General features: G+C 40.4%; 1 protein-coding gene across 1 annotated transcript in view; it reads left to right on the top strand.

The window, feature by feature from the left end:
- The window catches only part of LOC134530257 (A disintegrin and metalloproteinase with thrombospondin motifs adt-1-like), a 128,979-nt gene that overhangs the window by 21,668 nt on the left and 87,034 nt on the right, over nucleotides 1-20,277 (top strand). Inside the window, exons 2-7 of the mRNA XM_063364948.1 lie at nucleotides 9,655-9,848; nucleotides 12,109-12,283; nucleotides 15,593-15,746; nucleotides 15,975-16,021; nucleotides 17,751-17,900; nucleotides 19,661-19,872. Of these exons, the coding sequence (XP_063221018.1) occupies nucleotides 9,655-9,848; nucleotides 12,109-12,283; nucleotides 15,593-15,746; nucleotides 15,975-16,021; nucleotides 17,751-17,900; nucleotides 19,661-19,872 (932 nt within the window). The remainder of the gene's footprint in view (nucleotides 1-9,654; nucleotides 9,849-12,108; nucleotides 12,284-15,592; nucleotides 15,747-15,974; nucleotides 16,022-17,750; nucleotides 17,901-19,660; nucleotides 19,873-20,277) is intronic.

Raw genomic sequence — 20,277 nt, forward strand, 5'->3', positions numbered from 1 at the left:
TATTAATTTAATTAAAAAATATATATATATTGTTTCGAGATAAAACCACGGGAAGAATTTAAATATATAATAAAAAAACGACAAAGTAGTAATACAATAGTAGATATCCTTGTACTGGAAACCACTTTTAACGTATTTCGAATGAAAACCAACATGGCTACCACCGCAGCCAAATACTCGGCTTCTATTGGTCGCACGGGGCAACGTAAACGGAAGAGCTCAGCATTGCCGAGCTACTCCTTACGGGTCCGTCTCCGTCTGCGTGAGTTCTGGGAGATCCGTCTCCGTTTACGTGTCACTGTAGAACGGGCCTAAGTGCCTTTTGCAAGATGGTTCTTGGTTAGGGAGGGACCTAGGTGCGTCTCCAGCCGAAGATTGTACGCCTCATCGTGCTGGAGGTTAGCCGTGCATCGCGTGCTTCGTGCAATGATTGGCCAGCCTTGGCATGACTAAATTCCGTATGTTAAATATAGATTAAAACAATGTTACGTTGGGCCCAGGTAAACTATTGATTTCGATGAAAGATAATATTCACCTCCTCAAAACAAATGGTAACATACACCCGCATAAAACAAGAACTACACTGGACATCAGAATACCCTCTTACCCCACCAGCCAATATGCCAAAAACCGTAACGATGTGGTCATATGACTGTACAATAGTTTACCACAAGTTAAAAAATATTAACAAAAATTTTTTTTTCTATAAAAAGAGCCCCAAAATACTAGCAAAATAACTGTTTTTGTATTCTTTCAAAAAATTTAAAAATTTAATGAAAATAAAATTTATTTACAATAAAGATGCCGTGGGAAGACTTAAACCAAAATATAAATTTGTGCTTCATATTATTTTGGTCGTATAATTTATGGTGTACGTTTTATTTTATAGTTTCACATAATCAATACTATGTTTATTTATTGTAAGTATAATGCAATTTTATATCTGATATTCCTTATATAAATGTTATATGAAAGGTATCATACCCCAGAAATGGGGCTGAACGACATGTAAAATAAAATAACTAAATAAACCTGCATGGACATGGACAGACCTAGTGGACAATGGTTTAGGAGAATACAGAATACAGGATACAGAGGACGGAGTAGCGCACGACCCATTTGCGCCGAGAAGTGTCGCCAGAGGCTGCGGTCTCGCTCGCATCCGGCGCGGCGGTGAAAGTGCTCCCGCGGATGGCGGGCGCCTCGTGGCGGATGCGCGCGCACCCTCCTGGGTACGTCACCGCCGCCACGCCGCGCCGGGTTCAAGGCCGCGCGCTCAACTCCCCGGCGCTTTCCCTCCTCCTCCTCCTCCATCACCTCCTACTCGCCCAACGGTCCGTTCTATTTCTTTTTTTTTCTCCTGGCCTAAGTTAATCAAAAAATGTGTGCGGGAAGGGTACCAGGTTTGGGGGAGGACGTATCCGAAGTTCACCGAAGTTAGCCGCTTGCTCATGCAACTTCGCAAACGCCTATTGTAGGATAATAAACGTGCGGGAAAGATGAGAATTTTCAAGCTACTATATTTAAAAAAAAATTAGTTGTTTACGGACGACAGTTTAACGTGACGTCATAACAAAACATTGATGAAATGATTGCATACTTTTATGAATAAAATTGAATCAGTTTTATTTTAATAATAAAATAATAAATACTTGAAATTACACTAGTAATCAGATTTTTAATATGCAAGAATAATTAACCTTTATTGCCGAAATTGTTGTTGTAATAAGCAATGTAAACCACATTAACTTTTCACAAACAGTTCACGTGTAGATGACTTGAAATTAATTTTAAAAACTGGCGTTTAGCTATAAAGTTTAAATATAATTATGAACAAGTTTTCATATAAATAAACTGTAATCAAGTATCTATCATCAATTATAAAAATCCCCATAATTTTTAATCAATTATAAAATAACTTATTATTACTGCACTCGCCGACAGATGCTACTTTTTTTTAATAAAAAAAGAATAAATACTTGAAATTATACTAGTATTCAGGATTTTAATATGCAAGAATAATTAACCTTTATTGCCGAAATTGTTTTTGTAATAGGCAATGAAAACCACATTAACTTGTCGTTTAAATATAATTATGAACAAGTTTTCATATAAATAAACCGTAATCAAATATCTAACATAACCTATTATTACCGCACTCGCCGACAGATGCTACTTTTTTTAATAATAAAAGAATAAATACTTGAAGTTATACTAGTAATCAGATTTTTAAAATGCAAGAATAATTAAACTTTATTGCCTAAATTGTTGTTGTAATAAGCAATGAAAACCACATTAACTTTTCTCTTCACTTTATAAAAAGTCGACGAAACAGTTCACGTATAGATGTAAGCTGTGTGCTACCGCTGTCTTTCTTCTCCTCGGACGCATAGGCCAATCGAGTGGAAGAGAGATAGATGCGGCGCAAGCGTACAATGAGCGTAACGGGACACAGCGTAACGGAACAAAGTGCGTAACGTGACACAGCGTAACGGGACACAGCGTAACGGGACACTTTTTCGTGCGTGCAGCCGGCGTTTATCGATTTATTAGATGTTGTCACGTCAAAAATTGAGTAATCTTTTTATACGCTACTCTGTATTTCATAGCACCAATTAATTAATAAACTCTGTCTGAAGCTTCCATAGAAACACACCCACACGCATTCAAGGCAATTAACAAAGCCTAAAGCTATGACTAGTAACTTATTTGCCTATGAACGTGAAATCCACAAGATTACAACGCGACAACATTTTGAAACAAATAGATTTCCTAGTATTAACCAAATTGTTATTTCCCCAACGAAACCGTTATTCGAAACAACCAGATTAAGTTTGTAAGACTATTAAGATGGAAGAGGTGCCCACTCCCCTCAAACACTATGACTCACCCCCCCCCCCCTAAACTAATGATGGCCGCCTCCACCCCCCCCCCCCCCAAAATTTTTTTTAAGCCATTTTCTCAATGATTTACTCAATGATTTTATAATATTATACTTTATTTAGTATTATATTTTATCACATTTTGCATTAATTAAAACTGATTTTCTGATAGTAATTTTGGTCATATCAGTTAATATTTCCATCCTGAACCGACAGATGCCAAAAACTGCTTTTTGTTGAGGAAAGTGCGGGGTTTTGCCAATTTGATTTACAAGATCCCTTTCAATTATCAAAGCACCAGAAACGTATTTTCACATTAGAAGCTATAATTATGTAAATAATAGATACATTTTTTCTCGTCTTTTAACCACCCCCCCCCCCCTGAAATTTTAATGACGCAGTCTGCGTCGTTAGCCCCCCCTTGTGGGCACCCCTGAAGATGGCAACACCGGTGCCTTTGGCTCTCCCGTCGCTACAGCCAGAACATTTGAGATTCATTGACCTTGGCTCATTCACCCGAATAAATCCTGTTCGTGCATTTTTTTCTCTTTTTTTTCTCTTCTTTTTTTAAGCAAGGATGGCGTCTATAGAGAAAGGAAAACTGCGTAAGGAAAAATTTATCGGAAGAGAGTAGTGTAATTTTGATTGCTATAAGGCGTTCTGTTGCGTAACGAAAACTGCGTAGCGAGGAATGGCCCAGAAGAAAGAGGTGTGTTTGTGATTGCAATGAGACACCATTTTTGCTCCACTTGCACCTCCTATGGCAACACCAAGCAATTGGGCGAGGCAAGGTCTTGCTTGCCACTCTAAGTAGTTGGAGTGCATCCAGTTAGACCAGGTTTCGTGACTTTTGATCAATCCCATGGTTAAAGCAGATTTAACATTTTTGGGTGCTTTTGAAGTGAATATTCAGAATAGCCGGGAGAGTAATTCCAGGCATTCTAGCACAAATACTCGTAAGTACACTAGCAAAGCAGCACTAGCACACTTACACATCAGCACATTTGCTCATTGACATATTTTCATACTTTCGCACAGCATACTTGTGTACTTGTGCACTTCCATACTTCCTCATACAATAATTTTTAACTCACGTACTTGGCACACAATCTTATTTATTTTGATACCTATATCTGCAAAGCTTAACATACGTAACGGCGACGCAAACATGTATTTTTTTTTGCCGTATTTAAAACTAAAATGTAAGTTTAAAAGTGATACATAAATAAAATTCCCCAATATATCGTTCTTAATTTTTTAATGTGTAAAATCTTAGCTCTTGGTATACGGCATTTGGGGGCAGTAATTTCAAAAATTCGACGGAAGTCAAGGGACGGAAATGTGTAACAACCACGGTGCTGCCATCTGTGGCGGTCGACGCGACTAAAAGTTCACAAGTACAAAGAAATTTTTTTATAGTTTTAACTGTTTAGTACATTTTAACAAGTTGGGCGGTATTTTAAAAAAAATCCGTGTCGAAAATCAGGTTAAAAGCAGGAATTTAGTATTTTTGCCAAGTTATTTTCGCTTTTATCGGAGCCGTTTGATTATAAAGTTTAAAATTTCTGACTGCTAATTAAATGATTCAATCGTCGTCGTAGCTGCTTCGGTAGCGAATTCTAGCGGCGGGTGCGGAAACTACGTGTGATTCGCGCCCAGAAATGTAGTTGAAAACCCAATATGCGTATATTTATCACGCTCGGCATTATTTAAAAGAATTGTACGTTAAATTTCGTGTCCGAGTCTCGTATTATACGTGTATTTGCAACATGAGAACACGTGAATTTGTTCGTTACCGAGGTTTGATGTTACACATCTCTGGTGATACTGAAAGACTCGCTCAAATTCCCCCCCCCCCCCCCCCTTTCTTACCATGGAGGGAAGGTTTACGTTCGTCTAGGTAATCGTAACAAAAGTGAAATCGTTAACACGTATGGAATCTCATAAAATAAAAGTTGCTTTTGACGTGAATACGTCTTTAAAATTGCTTCCATAGTGGGAGGCAATTCCAAAAACGAATGATAACAAAATCGGAGGATAAAGTTTGGTGTTGCAGCTACATATCTGTTATTTCCATCCAAAATTTAATTAAACCATTGGATAGCTAAAGGATCAAAGGATTCGTTACGCTAAGTGAGGACTGTGACGCATCACGCGCGGTGGAGGAGGAAGCGCCGCCATTTTGACTCGGAGAAGCTACGACGTTCATTTAAGTTTCAATCGTCAGCTCTCGTCGAAATCCAGCAATTGCATGTATAAAACATTAGTGTAAAATAGTTACAGTGAATATATATGGTGTTAAAAAATATATATAATCAAAAATAAAAAATGTCGGCAAATACGCGTCAAAAAGCCAAATCCAAATACACGTATTCACGTACAACACTAGGCCATGTCCATGACACAGCCACAACCATTTTTGACGTGATAAATTCTTATAAATCGGTGAACGCCCGCTGCACGCCCGAAAAATTGTCACGTTCCACCTGACCCGAGCGTGCAAGAACCGGCCAACCACCGTGCGACAAAATCTTGTATAATATCAAACAGGTTAAAGGCGGGCTTTTTAACTAATTGTTCGTGATTAAATTTAAACAAATTATTTAAATTAAATTTACAAAAACTGTAAAAAATATTTGAAAATTAAAAAAGTATGCAATTTTTCATCAATGTTTTCCTATGACGTTATCAAGTAAAATTCTCGTCCGTTAACCGACTTTACAGACAAACCCCCTTTTTTTGTTCGGACCGCGAAGCTGCAGTAGCGGGGAAGCCTTTTTTCACAGACGAGAGAGCCAAACGGCCGATCGTGCATCTTTGGCTTTTTTTTTGTTCATTGTAAATAAATATGGCGGTGTTGATAAAAGGAAAGACCATAAACAAGGCAACGGTATTTATTTGTACGCCGCCAAATTTTTCGTTTGCCGTGTGTCCGTGAATGCTTATATTGGACAACTCATGATAACTAATGGTCAATTATGTTAGGTTAGCTACAGTATAAATACTTTAAAACATTGTGGACAGTTGATTTGGTTAGGATAGCTACATTAAAGATACTGTGAAATCATGTAAACGGTTTCCTAGCCCTGAGCTACATATTAAAAAGTTATTTGCTAAGCAACCATAAAATAATTTTACAGTATTTTTAATGTAGCTATACTTACCTAATATACCCAACCATCCAAAATTTTTTAAAGTTATTATAATGTAGCTAACCTATCCTAATGGACCGCAAAATTTAATGCCACACCGGTTTATAGGCTACAATGAGATAGAACGGCGTATGACGTATGAGTAAGCTACATCCCAAATAAATACACCTGTTGTGGTACGGAAAAAAAAAAGCGAGCGTGAACTTCGGGGAACTTCGGGTGTGGCTCTCTTGCCTGTGGAATGAAGGCTTCCCGCAGTAGCGAGCGGCGGGACTGAGCGGGGCTGAGTGAATCCCGAGGCTTCCCGCCGGCAGGTGTGCGCGCGAGGGTCGAGGTCGCCGACAGGTCGTCCCGTTGTAAGTAATCCAGCACCGAGCGGCGCCAGCGCACGGAACAGAGCACGCGCACAGAAGCGCAGCTACCCTGTTCGCCGCGAACAGCACACACGCGACCGAACTGGCCGGCGACACGCTGCAGTATATATATTTTTTTGACGTGACAACGTTTAATAAATCGATGAACGCCGGCTGCACGCACGAAAAAGTGTCCCGTAACGCACATTGTACGCTTGCACCGCATCTATCTCTCTTCCACTCGATTGGAAGAACCATCGATTTGACTTTTTCGAGACACATTAAACTTCTAAACACTCCCATTCGTTTCCTACTTTTCCTATCATCGTCCTATCCTTAACAGAATAACACAGATTGGAAGAAGTTAAATAGCAAACATGTTTAAAGTTATAGTTAAAATAATCTGTTCGTTAAAGTAATAAACATATTTGAATTAATGAATGCAAATAAAAGTAAATTTATCAATTAAATTGTAGATTTCATTTCACTCCTTCTTTGTATCCATACAAAATAGTGATAATTCAATAAAAATGATTCAATTTTATTAATAAAAGTATGCAATCATTTCATCAATGTTTTGTTATGACGTTGTCACGTTAAACTATCGCCCGTAAACCGACTTTACAGATAACCTATTTTTTTCTGATACACCACGTACGAATCTGTTGTCGTTTGATCACATCTGCACGAGCTGTTTTGATTGACTATGCTAATTAATGCGGTTTCAAACATATTATGCATTATAAAATCTTATTTTTCATGACCACGCATGACCATCGTAAAACCAGAAATGCACTGTCGCTACTACAATCAATGACAGCTGATAACAAATGTAAAAAAAAAAACAGCTGCTACTTTGGTACGCGAGTTACACTTTCTCTCGTGGCTCCACGGTGCGATCACAAACAATAGCGCGACGGGCGCGGCGCTATGGAAGCGACGCGACAGCTGAATATCGCGTTATTGTGAACCCACGCGACAAACCAATGCAATCGGTTATATTAAAAATATTTCATACCATTTAATACGCGACAAACAAACGACATTCATAACTGCTTACATTTTTTGACGTGACGTCTAATAAATCGATTAACGCCGGCTGCACGCACGAAAAAGTGTCCCACTACGGATGTCCCACTACGGATGTGCCCTGTTTGCTCATTGTACGCATGCGTGGCATCTCTCTTCCACTCGATTGAAACAACCATCGATTTGACTTTTCAATCATATTTTCGTCGTTTGAATTATTAATTTTACGTAATTTAACGATTGTCCACCGATTTTCAGCACAATCGGTACGGTTATTCAAAAGTAATGTTGAATATTCAAATACGTTTTGAACCAACAATGGTGTTTTACAGTTACACATAATAATTCAAATTACACCCGGGATCTTTTGCACAATGTTTTAAAAAATATTGTAACACATTATAAATAAGTTTGGTGTATTTGGGATGCGTATTTGTTATGAAATCGTGTTATAAAAACGAAATAATAATATTCCCCTACCATGAACAAATTTTGTATTACGAGTATATACCATCTTAAACCAACATTTTATTTTAAATTGGCCTCGTGGTCTTGTGGTTAGCGTGGCTAATTTTTTGATAGAAGGTGGTCGGTTCAAATCCCGGCACCTGAGAAATTTTTTTGTTCTTGCATAAATAAATACGACGTACACAACATTTCAAAAGTAATAAATATATTTGAATTAATGAATGCAAATAAAAGTAAATTTATTAATTAAATTTTACATTTCATTTCACTCATTTGTATCCATACAAAATAGTGATAATTCAATAAAAATGATTCGATTTTATTCATAAATATATGCAGAGGTAGATTTTATCATACAAAAGATAGAAAAAAAAAAATTCTTTCTCAAACAATATAACATTTTTAATGCCTAAAAGGTTTGGTTGCAAAAACCAATTACGGCTCAGTCTCAGGCCGAATATGATATTTCCTTTTCTTCTGGATCAATCATTTCATCAATGTTTTGCTATGACGTTGTCACGTTAAACTATCGTCCGTAAACTGACTTTACAGACAACCAATTTTTTTAATATGAATAGGAAAAAAATAAATTGCGTGAATCAATTTGAAGGATGAAATCACTTTGCCTGAACCCATTTAAAATATTTCACTAATAAATTTAGTAAACATAACCTTTAAAAAAAATACCCGAAAAATAGTTACAGATGCACCGGTCACTGTAAAACAATATTCTGACAATCATGTCGGTAAAATCGCGCCAGCGACGCGACGGAAAACAGAAACATTCTGTCTAACCGGAAAGTGTGTGCCGCCCGCGAATATTGTCGCGCTGACGTCACAGATGTGTCGCGTTCAACGCGTCGCGCAATGCTGTCATTCCAACATCACTCACTCTCCTCACCATTAACGGACACACATGGCTCCATATTTATAATTTTTTAATATCATTATGTAAATAATGACGTTCAAAGGCGTACGCAGAATTTTCTTTCCGTTTGTCTGACCCGGGGGGGGGGGGGGGGTTGTTGTTGGGGAATGTGGAATAGAACCAGTTTTCTCGCTGTTTGCTTTCAAATTATTTCCTTTTGTTGGTGGGAATGATAGATTTTTTGACGTGACAACGTCTAATAAATCGATGAACGCCGGCTGCACGCACGAAAAAGTGTCCCGTTACGCAAATTGTCCCGTTACGCTCATTGTACGCTTGCGCCGCATCTATCTCTCTCCCACTCGATTGGAACAACCATCGATTTGACTTTTTCGAGGCACATTAAACTTGAAACACTCCCATTAGTTTCCTACTTTTCCTGTCATCGTCCTATCCTTAACAGAATAACACAGATTGGAAGAAGTTAAATAGCAAACATGTATAAAAGTTGTAGTTTAAATAATCTCTTTGTTAAAGTAATAAACATATTTGAATTAATGGGTGCAAATAAAAGTAAATTTATCAATTAAATTGTAGATTTTATTTCACTCCTTCTTTGTATCCATACAAAATAGTGATAATTCAATAAAAAGTATGCAATCATTTCATCAATGTTTTGCTATGACGTTGTCACGTTAAACTATCGTCCGTAAACCGACTTTACAGACAACCATTTTTTTTTTTTTTTTTTTTTTTTTTTTTTTTTTTTTTTTTTTTTTTAGGTTTTTGGGCCGGAGAGAAATATTGACCCTCCCACACACACAAATCACTCCGCCGTCCTCGTTCCCTGATGACGTGTATGTCTAACCGTTGAGGGATGACCCGAGGGTTGGTGTCCGCAGGCGACGGCAGAGGGTGGGCCGGAGCGGCTGGCGGAGCTGTTCGGCGGCGGCGTCAGCGGGCAGACGGCGGGGCACGAGTACCAGCTGGTGTACGTGCGGCGCGCCGCCCCCGACGCGCGAGACCGGGAGGCGGCCAGCTCGGGGGCGGCGGGCGGCGACGAGCGCCTCAGCTACAGCTTCTCAGCCTTCGGCCGGTGAGCCGACCCTGACCTTGCGGCGCACCCGCGGCCTTCTCCCTCGGAGGGCGTTGGATCTGCGTGTCCGATCACAAACTTATATTTTTACTAGATAATGCCCGGCATGCGTTGCAATGCCTCAATCAATTTTTTTAATTTTTTAAACGTATACTAAACATCTCTCTTTATCTCTCTATGTATATCTCTATAACTCTCTCTATCTTTCTATTTATTTCTCTATCTCTCTATATATCTTTCTACATATATATCTCTATATATCTTTCTAGCGGACCCGACAGACATTGTCCTGCCCAAATGTACTTTTTGTGAGATATGGATATGGCGGTAAGTATTTCTACGCTGGACATTTTGTATCTTCTCATTATACATACCCCTCCTCTTGGGCACGCCACTGCCGTTACCAAAAACCTTTCCCATGGTTACGCAGAAGGCAACAACAATGCAAAAGCCCGTTGCCATGGAGGCTAATTAGTTTTTTTGCTTTTAAAGCGTGTGTTTTTAGTTTTTTCTTAACTCAGAATCAAGATAAAATATCCAATTGTGAATCTAAACCATCCTCGAATCCCCGTGAACTCACAAAAAATTTCATCAAAATCGGTCCAGCCGTCTAGGAGGAGTTCAGTGACATACACACGCACACAAGAAATATATATATATATATAAAGATTTTCAAAGAGGCGTTCAATATGTCATAAGTTTCATAGAATAAAATGAGAACTGACAATTTAAAATTGCAGGTTAAGTTGATTGGTATTGAATGCACGTGTATACATCATTAAAATCACGAAAAATCATGTAAAATACTCACTTCAATACAGCACCTCACAAATTTGCACAATGTATATTTTTAATTACACTTTAAAATGTTATTTCAATAAATTAATAATATAATATTCTCAGTAAGCAATACTATTTTAATTTTAATTTTAATGTTCCGATTACAAACCCCCGGGGAGTAGTGTAGTTTGGTAGGTTCTGGCACAGTCGGCTGCCATCTTAAACGACACCCACGGCCGAACAAAAACCACGCCACGTGCACAACAAATAATAACACGGTGACATTGGAAGTAACAAAACCTTACTTCCTACCCATGTAGACTTTGTGTCCCAAACTTAAATATTCCCACAAAACGTTCGCGCGAAGCTGGTTTACAAAAGAGCACGTAGAACAAACATGGCGCCAAATTACAGTGCAGTGACGCCACTTTCCGTGACATTCAGAGCTTTACACTTCTTTTAATTCATTTCCGATATGATGAGGTCATTGTTTCGACTTACCCAAACCAGTTGTAAAGAATGTTAACTAAAAAAAAACTGCAAATTTAAATGCATTCAAATAAATTTAATCACAGATCAATAGAGTTAGATAAACGAAATATATATATATATATATATATATATATATTTATATTTTGTGTTTGAGTTTAGCTACGAACGACCTGATAAATATTTTAAAAAATGTTTTCCTGCTGTATCGTTAATTAATCTCTTTTGAGACAAAGTCGTTTCCTTTTAAAAAATAGGGTGTGGCTGTGCCATGGACTCGGCCGTGTGTTGTACGTGAATACGTGTACGTAAGAGGTAATATTTTTTATACAAAATATTAAATACGCTATTTTATGTATGTTATAATCATGTTTGAACACTCAGAAGTCATAATTCATGCGAATAATTTCAACCGCCCCAGCTGCAGATGTACTGGCACCGTCGTTGATCCGCTCGGCCACATTCATTGGTATTATGAACACAACACAACAACGACAGCACAAACGAACACAGTGGGCTCACAACAAGACAGTTTCAATAAGAACAATAAATACAAGTAGACAACAAAACCTGGACAATAAAGCAAGCTATTAAACAAACTTTTAGTACTATCCTTTACATATCTACGTCTTGTTTTGCTAACCAATTGCCAAACATTTTTTTTTTGTTAATTGTATGGTCTTCAGTTGTTTACGCCAACGACCAGTAGCTCAGATCCTTAAACGAAGCTTTTTATCATAGCTTTATAAATAAAATAACTCCTTTAAAATTTACGTCTATATCTTACCCGGGACTCGAACCTAGAACCCCGTGCACCGTAACCCGGTCGGGGGTCAGCCAATTGCTATCCAGAGTGACTTAAAACTTGCATCACACACACATACAAGCTCTTTGAAAGAAAATAAAACACGAATGTTTATCGCTTGCGCGATGCGGGCGCGTGAGAGCGAGGAGAAGTAAGTAGAGGGAGCGTGTCGGTTCTGCCCCACAGGGACGTGTGGCTGCAGCTGCGGCCGAACCGGCACCTGGTGTCGCCGCACTTCCGCGCGGTGCGGCGCTCCGACGGCTGGGTGCACGAGGTGCCCGGCTCGCCGCCCGACTGCCACTACCTGCACCGCGGCGGCGGCGTCGTGGCGGCCGTCAGCCTCTGCGACCCCGACGACATGGCAAGTGGTGGCGCCGAGCGCCCGTCCGCGGACAGCTCGCCACCATGGCCCGGGGAAAAATTATACTAACATACGGCACGTGGCCCTGTTTGCCCATTTACGTGTTTTAAGAACATTATAATTATACTGATCAAATTCAGTTCTGAATAATTTTATGTTATGGCAGAAAAGAAAAGACGACAAATTTAATTCATACAACTTATAAAAAAACCATCTATATTCATAATAGTTAATAACGTTTCACGTGGTTACAGCCTGATATTAATAAACAGGATTCAGCTTGTAACCACCAGGAGGACATATTTATTTACTTTCTGTGTATGCCATTATAATTACAACGGACCACGGACAATGCCTCCGATAAATGCACATATATAAATCCCAGGCCTGATCGAGTCATAAGATATAAAACGAAATGTGTCTCCAAGTTTTGGCAAAATATTTAAATAATACTGGTTGGTATCCTTCTTCGGAGGTGACAAGAGGGCAGATGGACAGTTCGAGATGTGATGGGTAGGTGACAGAGGTTGAATTCATGGGTGAGGAAAGAAAGGAAACCCCGACAAAACCAATGCACTCACGCTCGCTGTGTATCCCAGTTGCCAAAAAATCCCGAGCGGGGATCGCCTTGGTGTGGAGGCGAGTGAGATCATCCACGGCGTGACTCGATCTACGAGACCTAGTCGGAAACCAAGTGATTCGTAGCTCTCTTTGGCCATTGTGGTACATCGCTGTAACACTCTGAGTGAAATTACGTGAAATATATATTACAATTTTTTGCTCAAAAAGTTCACTTTTGCAATTCTGTGGCTTTTTGTGACAAGCATGAAAAAAAGCAAAAATGCTCAGTGAGAAAAACGTAGAATTCACGTTACTGTTTGATAAAAAACTGCAAATGTTTTTATATTTTTAAATTACCACAGTTAAAAATAATATTAAAAATTTTAGTTGAGGCATGCATTGTGTGATATAGTACAAAAGACTTAATATACAATAACAATAACAAACTTGAAATAGTCGTGTGTCCCAAACATGTGCAAAAAATGTTCAAAAATGAGATGTCCACCACGGAGACAGAAAACCACTCAAATTTCGCTCGTCTCTACTCATGTCTAGATATCAAAAAATTTCGCACATTAATTTAATGTTAAGTTAAATACCAAGCATTTGTATGCTTTTCTGATGTCTTCAAATGGGCTTAATTGATTTATACATTCATCGAGGTAGTCCAAATCAGTAACCAACCAGAAACAACTCATCAGTCAAATCTCATTTAGATCAATGACTAGCCTGTCATCTCATGAAAACCGCAGACAGTGAAAAAATTCCCGAGCTTTGAGAACCTAAGAACCATTAAATCCAGCCTGCAGGTCATTGAACCCACTAAGTTTATTTAAGCCTCTATTCATGAGTCACAACAAGTACATACTGGTATGGCTTGTTCTCACCTTGGCTCAGTAAAAGATTTGTGATCCCAAAATAGAACAGCTTTTTGGCCAAAATAATCTTCAAAACCATGTCATGGCCTCAGCTGGTTTGATATATCATGACTAGTTCATTAAAACATGAACTGCGGCCAATTACAATGCAATGTTTGATACTTTTAACATTTTTGTGTGTTGGAGTCGGGGGTGGCCAGTCATGCATTACTGCATGGATACTGCTTGAAGCTTCTTTTTGTCCAGCTGATGGTCTACGCCATGTTTGAAAACATTGAATGAAGTGTGGCATTTGTAATGTGGAAACAGTTTTAAAGGACTCCAGAGGTATTTTTTAACCATCATCAGGCATAATTGGCAAAGCTTCATATTGCCGCATGGTTGCAATAAAGTAATGGTGAGGTGAAATGTGACTTGAACTTGGTGACATCATGCCCTCTAGTGACAACCACTTACTCCACGGCTGGAGTCCCCCTCTCGAACAACAAATCACATGCCATTGCTTACATCAGAATAACTTTGACATCTGCATTGACAGATCACAAAGCAATGGGAGTGGTGACACACAATTGAAGATAAGAACAGGTCTGTGTTGTTCTTTAAATACATAATGAAATGAGGAAGTTTGATTTAATACAATTTTTTGGACACACCCCATTGAAGATTATAAACCTGGCTTGTCATTGGCTAGGTGCGTGGCCAATCAGGGGAGCCCTCGCCTGCCACTGGCTGTGCTAGGTGAGGAGGCCAGACATATATAAACCCCCTGTTTATCCAGCGTCTGTCTCCAGGTTGGAGTGGACCAGCGATATGCCTGCACGTGTCAGCTGGTACTCGCTACGGCAGTTCGCACAGCTTTACATTACACTTTTCAAATGAACTTAACTAGGTCATTTTCAATACACAGCACGAGCCTATAAATCACAACACGACACGTACATTACACCAGCCAGCTTGGTTTCTCGGGAGCTTCACTCCACGCCGACACACGTGACTTCTGAAAAGGGCAACAAACCGGTCAGCTCGTACACAGCCCATGAGCTACCAACTCCCCACGCCTGTACCGCCCTGCACCATCGAATCCAATGATTAAAAGCCGTGTCAGAAATAAACGTAATAAACACCCAATTATTTGTGGAAGCTCTGTTTCTGGCATCACGACACTCAAAGCCTCCGGGGCATAGGAGTATTCGGCAGTGTCCGATATCAGTCTGTTTGTTCCTGATGACGGGAACAGATGCCAGTTCCCGAAATGTCACAACTGTTTTGGTCATAGGAAACCTACTGTGTTCGTTGCTGTTATTATCATTGTGTTCTCCATAATTTATGTTTATCTTCATCGTTGTGTTCGTTGCTTCATTGTCCAGATTTTGTTATCTACCTGTATTTACTGTTCTTATTGAAACTGTCTCGTCGTTGTTAGCCCACTGTGTTCGTCTGTGCTGCCGTCGTTGTGTTGTGTTCATAATACCTGTTTACGTTAATCGTTGGGTTTATGTGTTTGACATCAGCTGATTTTGTCTTGTTCTATGTGGGTTTGTTTTCAATTTTTAATTCTTAATTAGCATTATTGAATTTTTTCCCATGGCAAAACAGTGCGACACTGCAATGACGTGTATCCAAGAAATTGCATTAAATCAAAATTCCTCGTTGCATTATACATTTAAAGAACAACAGAGACCTGTTCTCATCCTCCATTGCGTGTCACCAGTCCCATTGGCTTGTGATCCGTCGGTACAAATGTCAAAGTTAAGCTGATGTAAGCAATGGCGTGTGATTTGGTGTTCGAGAGGGGGACTCCTAGCCGTGGAGTAAGTAGTCAGTAGAGGGCGTGTGCTGGATGTAACGGGCGCTGTGCTCGTGTTGGCAGAACGGCTTTGTGGTGCTGGACAACACCACGCTGGAGATACGGCCGCTGACGGCGCAGCTGAGGTCGCTGCTGAAGGTCGAGCCCTCGGAGAGCGAGCAGCTGCACGTCGTGAGGAGGGCGCCGCCGCTCGACGTGCCCATGTTCGGCGACTCAGGTGAGACGCCATCTTGGCCCTCGTGGCGTTGTCGACTTAACTTCTTTCGCTGTCTGCAGCCGGTACAGCAGTCAGTTCTGCTGCCGCGTCTATGTTTGTAAACTGTACATCACAACTCAGACTACCTAGAGCGCATTATACAATACCGAGTAACTTTAACAGTGCTGATGGATTTTATGGACCTACTTCTTAGTTACAACTAACCGTTCTCTGTTACTTTGTCCACAGTACATTTCCCGGAAAATGCACTTGTGGAGAACTCTCCAATATGGTTTGTAAGTATAAATTTTCTGTTTAGTATTACTTTTTTGTATACATCAATACATTTCGTAGGATGTATATTTTTTTCATTAAATTTCAAAAGAAAATGTATTAAAAAAAAATATTGTGTCTATGAACACGTACCTTCCAACTCTGAGGACTGGAGCTGGGGTCTAATCTCAAAAAGGTGATTTAAAGGAGTAATTAGAGTGTATCTAAGCCACATTGAGTCCTCTGGTGAACGGCGGGGAAGTTAATATCAATATAATCCATAATATGTACAATACCCAGTAAAGAAAATCTTAATTTAATTGATATCAATGGGTACATATAAAATTTGTTAATAAAAAAACTGCTAACATGTAGCTATGAATTATGGTGTCGGTGCCTCGTTGACATTCGGGACATCACAGACGAATGAAGTATGAAGTGATGAGATTTGGGGCTGCGTTTGGGAGGAGAGGAAAGTAAATTCCCAAAGAATCCCCACCAGCTCACGTCAACGTCCATCGAGTTTCTCGCTGGATGGGAAAATTCCAGTGGTAATCATGGGGAGAGAGGAATCTGACCACACCAGGATTCGAACCGGGATTTGACCACAGACGACCGTGAGCCACGCCTTTCTGGTGCGCAGATGGACGAGCGGCTGTTGGCGAAACAGCGGTGCTCCTCGCGTAACTTAGAAAACCATAACTTACAATACTTAGTTATAGGTTGTACGTTTATGTCTCAATAAGTGTCATAACATATAAGCATTTAACTTAGAAACACATAGTTAGAAACATCATAACTTAGAAACCCACATTTTATAACTGTCATAACACATAACCACATATCTTGGAAACCCATAACTTATAACTATCATAACATATAAGCACGTAACCTTTGAATATATATACTGTATAGAAGTCGCCAGCCCAGGTTAAAATTTCTAATACGGTTTTGAGGTAGTTGGTTAATTCACCGCCGCAATCGCCACCATCTCTAGGGCATCGACTTGTGGTGGTCCCTAGCGGACAAGTGTCAAACTCTTCAAACACCCCTTCCCCCTCCCGTTGAACGACGTTGAGCTGCAGTGAATGATGGATGAAGGGTGCGGGGAATGACAGCGGGCGACAGCGCTGCGCTCTAACGTGTAAATAACAACTAAGACGATACAGGGCGTTACGGCAGCGCACTGCAGCGGTGAAGTTCCCAAGCTGCTCATCACACGCTTCTGAAAAACGTAGAGTAAATCCTATCCACTCGCGACTTCTATACAGTATATATATTCAAAGACGTAACTTAGAAACACATAATTAGAAAAGTCATAACTTAGAACCCTACCACTTAGAACTGTCGTAGCGTTAAACGCACAATCCAGGGGCATAGCCAGGAGGGGGTTTTAGGGTTTCAACCCCCCCCCCCTTAGCACCAAATCTTTAATTAATTTCTTATTCGTCACTCAAACAAATTTCATATTAAAATTAATAAAATTTTTACTATTACAATATTTAAACTTAAGTACCAAAAACTGCTAAAATAGCACTATTTTACACCTTAAAATCCCATTTTACCCGGGGGAGGACCCCCGGACCCGGCGCTTTAATACGGGAAGGGGGGGGGGGCTGCATGCTTCTTAACACCCCTCATACACAAATCCTGGCTACGCCACTGCGCACAACTCATAAAACTAGCTCGAGTCCGAAACGCGCCACTCGGAACTGGCACAAGTGAGGCACGATGGCGCCGCTGCTGTTGCAGGCCAAGAGGCGCAAGCGGAAGGCCTCCTCACCGAGGCTGACGGTGGAGGCGGCTGTGTTCCTGGACGAGGCCGGCTACAAGCTGTTCTCCCCGTTCTTCGGCGGCGACGACCGCCAGCTCAGGGACATGCTGCTCGCCTACATGAACGGGGTAAAGGCGACCAGGGGTGACCCCCGACCAACAACTATCTCTCCCATACTGCTGCTTGCCTAAGGTTTTGAATTTGGGTTGGACCCGGGTAACCTTGTTTTGTCGGCACGGTACGGTGGCGGGAGACCATGACCGAATCAACACTGGCTTCCGCTGGGTGAATGATTCCCAATAACTGTACCATAGTTAATTTACCATTCTACACTCAACGTTTACATTCATCTATCATCATAACCTCCCAATAACAATACTTATAGAAATTCTATTATCATTATATGTAATTTTTGATGGTATAAAAAATACGAATATTTTAAAAACCCGGGTTATATGAATGTGGGCGCCATTCGCTCTCAACTGCAATCTAAGCCTGAGACAGACTATAGTGTCGGCGCCAGCTATAGAGCGTTCCACCCTGAGATTGCAGTGTGGAAGTAAATGGGCGCTTTATCGCTCTCTTTCTAACACACGTGACTGCCGTTACGAGCTGTCCTTGTTTCTTCGCGCGTTTTTGCCAAATATAATATTTACTTGAAATTGAAAGTATTCATTGTTGTTTATTTATTTATCAAGCGAACTTTACAATTTTCTTATGAACTCGCATCAATGAATGTTAAGTTAAAAAGTTAAAATTTAAGTTAAAAAGAGAGGATTATTGCAGATTTATAAGCGTGATAATAGGCATATGCGTAAGACATTATAAATGACTAAAATCGATTCTTAAAATGCTCTCGTATACTTACAATTCCAAAGGAGTACATAAACTTGACCATCTTCGTGACGTGTTAGAGATCTGGTAACAACCCGCCCCATTAGCTGTGCACTGCAATCCAAGCGTGGGACGTTCCATAGATGTCGGGTTACTCGGCAGCTGGGTGGGTGTGATGTGGGGTGAAGGTGGTCCGGGGCATAGAAGTGCGACTCTTGCCACGTAAACTGAAACCATGTTTTTGCGCGACATGTGGCGATATCTGTTGGTTGGACACTTAATTTTTAGTTTAAAAAACTTGGGTTAGGTGTTCAATGGTTTATAGTGTTCATTTAACTACTTGACGACTAATTAGTCCTTAGTAAAAGAGATTAAAACTGTGAGAAAAACAATGTTGTTTTTTGACGTGACAACGTCTAATAAATCGATGAACGCCGGGTGCACGCACGAAAAATGATGACTCATTGTCCCGTTACGAACATTGTCCCGTTACGCTCATTGTACGCTTGCGCCGCATCTATCTCTCTTCCACTCGATTGGAACAACCATCGATTTGACTTTTTCGAGGCACATTAAACTTGAAACACTCCCATTCGTTTCCTACTTTTCCTATAATTGTCCTATCCTTAACAGAATAACACAGATTGGGAGAAGTTAATAGCAAACATGTATAAAAGTTATAGTTAAAATAATCTCTTCGTTAAAGTTATAAACATATTTGAATTAATGAGTGCAGATAAAAGTAAATTTATCAATTAAATTGTAGATTTCATTTCACTCCTTCTTTGTATCCGTACAAAATAGTGATAATTCAATAAAAATGATTCAATTTTATTCATAAAAGTATGCAATCATTTCATCAATGTTTTGTTATGACGTTGTCACGTTAAACTATCGTCCGTAAACCGACTTTACAGACAACCACTTTTTTTTTTTTAAATAAAACAGCAGCACAAAGCACGTGGCAACCACTGGTTTGTTCGCCTGATGCATTTCTTCTCCCGACCAATGCAGCTACGTTAGGGACGCGCCAGGAAAGCTGCTGTACCGACAGGTGCAGGCGCTGTACCACCACCCGAGCGTGGGCCAGCCCGTGGACATCACGCTGGTGCGCATGGAGCTGATGAGGACGCAGCCCAGCGACCTGCCGCACCACGGCGGAGAGCGAGGCCCGCTGCTCGACTCCTTCTGCGACTACAGCGCGCGGCACAACCCGGCGGGCGACTCCGACCCGCGCCACTGGGACATGGCGCTCTACGTCTCCGGGTGGGTCCTGCATTTCCTCCGCACGCGCCGTTGGCTAGAGACCTGCGAAATCCGCGTACTCATTTCGTGACAGGCTACAATTCAAATAATTGTTACCTTAGCGCTGCTTCTGTCATTGGTTCTCTGTTAATCTGGAGTAATGTGTAGGGACCGGGAAAAAATTTCGCGGGTTCAATGACCTGTAGGATGAACTCCATAGTTTTACGTACACTCGGTCAAATGCCACCCACTCATTGGCTGCTGTCTTGTGAGACGTCTCAACGTAGCAACCTGTGATTCGATAAAGCTTTGGTTGGGTGTTTCTCATTGGCCCAGAGTCATCCAGGTGAGTTGTGAGCCGATAGCAGAGGCAGCACTGAGGTATAACTATTTGTATTATAGCGTGTCGCGAAATGAATTCGCGAA

Source organism: Bacillus rossius, chromosome 3 (genome assembly GCF_032445375.1).
Source record: "Bacillus rossius redtenbacheri isolate Brsri chromosome 3, Brsri_v3, whole genome shotgun sequence".
In the NCBI taxonomy this organism is placed as follows: domain Eukaryota; kingdom Metazoa; phylum Arthropoda; class Insecta; order Phasmatodea; family Bacillidae; genus Bacillus; species Bacillus rossius.